A 2,593-nucleotide genomic window follows, 5' to 3' on the forward strand; every position below is an offset into this window, starting at 1 on the left:
TCCCTGGTGTCATTGCTTTGAGCAAAGGTGGGATGATGTAATTGCTACTCCTGCAGATACAGGTGGAGTTAAACTCGGAGACCCTGACAAATGGCTGGTGATTGTGTTAAACTACTTTCTGCTTGTCTTTCAGGAAAGACAGAGAATTTCCAGAAAGGCTTTGAAATTGATTCATTAACACTGGATAAGTTGCCACTGGCCTTTTATAATGGTCTATATGCCTACAGTGGATGGTAAGCAAGACAACTGTAATGTTATAGACAACAATAAATTTAGTTAGAAAAGTTATCAATATACATGCTAACATTCACTGAGACCTGATACTGATAGATACACAAACAATCAGAAGTCTGTGCCTTTGTGTCTGAACATTTTCCTTTTACCTCAGGTTTAATCTGAACTATGTCACAGAAGAAGTCATAAACCCAAATAGGTATTTTGCATCTGACATTTGCTCTCTAGTTAATGATTATGGTATAGCCAACATGTACATGTGTATTTGTGTACACAATCCCATCTCTAGACCAGATCAGAGGGCATAAATAAGGAACAGTATGTTGGAGCATTGATCTGATTCAGGGTCTGTGTCTCTACAGACGTTTGCCAACCGCACTCTCCAGGGACTGACTGCTGTGATTCCTGTTCTCGTGGCTCTATCCTGCCTTGGAACACTTAATAGTGACTTCTTTGCAGGATCCAGGTAATGTATTTGACATAAATGCTTCAATTCAACTAAGGGCTCTGGCAGGTCCATTCTCAAGTCCTACTGTCTCTATTGCAGGATGCTGTTTGTAGGAGCCAGGGAGGGCCACTGGCCACCAATCTTTTCCATGATTCACATTCACAGACATACACCTTTGCCTGCTGTGCTGTTACTGGTAAAGTACATCCCTCACACTGTAAAGCAACAGTATAAGGAAATCCAGCAATGTCTTTTTTAATCACTGTGCTTTACTATCCTCTATGTCACTGTATAAAACAGTTACAACAGACTTGGACTGAATGGTGGTATGTCACTACAGCTGTATTGTCTGTGTCTCCAGTACCCCTTGACTGTGTTGATTGTGATCGTTGGAGAGATCTACCAGCTCATCAATGTTGTCTCCTTTGGCAGCTGGTTTTTCATGGCCTTGGCAACCTTGGGGATGCTCATCCATCGGTACCACTTCCCCCTCCACCCAAGACCTTTCAAAGTTAGCCTGCCAGTAGTTATAGCACTCAACTGCAAAGCATTTCTTATCCATCTGCACACTAGCCTGACCAAATGTTATTTGCTTTGTCTAATAACCCAAAGGTGCCCGTGGCCATCACATTCATCTTCACAGTGGTTTGCTTCTTCACTGTGGGTATGTCTCTGTATTCAGACCCCTGGAACACAGGGATAAGCTGTGCTCTCACACTGACTGGAGTCCCAGTTTATTATTTGACTGTCCACCGCTTCCGCCTGCCCCACAGATGGAGACGCAGCTTCAGTAAGTCATACTGAGATCTGCCAACTTGTGTTTGGTGAAAGGTTTGAACAGAAAATGTCTCAACAAACAACAAATTTGCTTTTCACACTAGATTAAACAGCCATTTAATTTGGGAAATTCCATTTTGGTGGAAGAATATTCATCTCTATTTTCAATATTTGTAAAAGAATTGAAACTTTCCTGGAGCTTAAAATTGAATGATTTAATATGCCTGCTCATTTTGGATCAAAGCTGACATATTTATATGTAGTTTAATGAGTGAAATTTGTTTGCTTTTAGCAAATGGGTAAGTTTGTTTATAATAAAAAACAAATTTGCTTTTCACACTAGATTAATGGAGAACAAAGACCCTGTTATTCCTGCGTTTGTGTTTTACTTTTTCCAGTTAAAGACAAAACACAGACCTGGAGCTAAATCAGAAACCTTACTGAAAGTGTTCTCCAAATGCAGAATGTTGGTAAATATTACACAGCAGGGAAAGTAAAATGCACATTTCACATGGCCACACAGCTTATTAAACCCTACTGTGGACTTTTTACCCTAGCCTTGTGAACGAAATCACTTTGTAAACCAGTTCTCTGGCATATTAACCCTGAGCTATTATTTTAACCCCAGAGCTGAGGGTTTGGGATCGACCAGGGAAAATAACTCTGATTCTCTTCCCCTTTCCCAGACTACTGCAGCTTACAGGTACAGCTCCTTCTAGAAGTGGTTCAACAGGAAGTCCAGACATACTGAACACCCCAAAGACATCCTGGTTTCTGTTGACAGAATCTGTGGTTACCAGCTGAAGAACTGCTAGAAGCTTCTTTGTACAGAAGTTTAAACCAGTATGTTTTAAGTGTCGGTTGTAATACATTAAGAATTTTAAGTTACAATTGCAAGAAAACTCTTGAACCTACACTAGAGAAAATGGAAAATCTGACTTCTCTTATAAAATTTGACTTAATTATTCTAAGAAAAGTTGCTAATATTGGGCAATTTTCAGGGCCAGTTTCTAACATTCATTGACACTGGAATGAAACACACTCTTCCCTATCACTGTCCTTCTGTATGACCATCAAAATCTCTGAACATTTCATGGTTCTAGCTTCATTATAGGCTAAGTTATGGCAGAAAAA

General features: G+C 40.0%; 1 protein-coding gene across 1 annotated transcript in view; it reads left to right on the forward strand.

Annotated features, from left to right (window-relative positions):
- The window catches only part of LOC109969713 (cystine/glutamate transporter-like), a 7,989-nt gene that overhangs the window by 2,531 nt on the left and 2,865 nt on the right, over positions 1–2,593 (forward strand). The window contains exons 6-7 of the mRNA XM_020616794.1: positions 112–233; positions 389–433. Of these exons, the coding sequence (XP_020472450.1) occupies positions 112–233; positions 389–433 (167 nt within the window). The remainder of the gene's footprint in view (positions 1–111; positions 234–388; positions 434–2,593) is intronic.

This window comes from Monopterus albus, unplaced genomic scaffold, assembly GCF_001952655.1.
Source record: "Monopterus albus unplaced genomic scaffold, M_albus_1.0 scaffold178.1, whole genome shotgun sequence".
In the NCBI taxonomy this organism is placed as follows: Eukaryota; Metazoa; Chordata; class Actinopteri; order Synbranchiformes; family Synbranchidae; genus Monopterus; species Monopterus albus.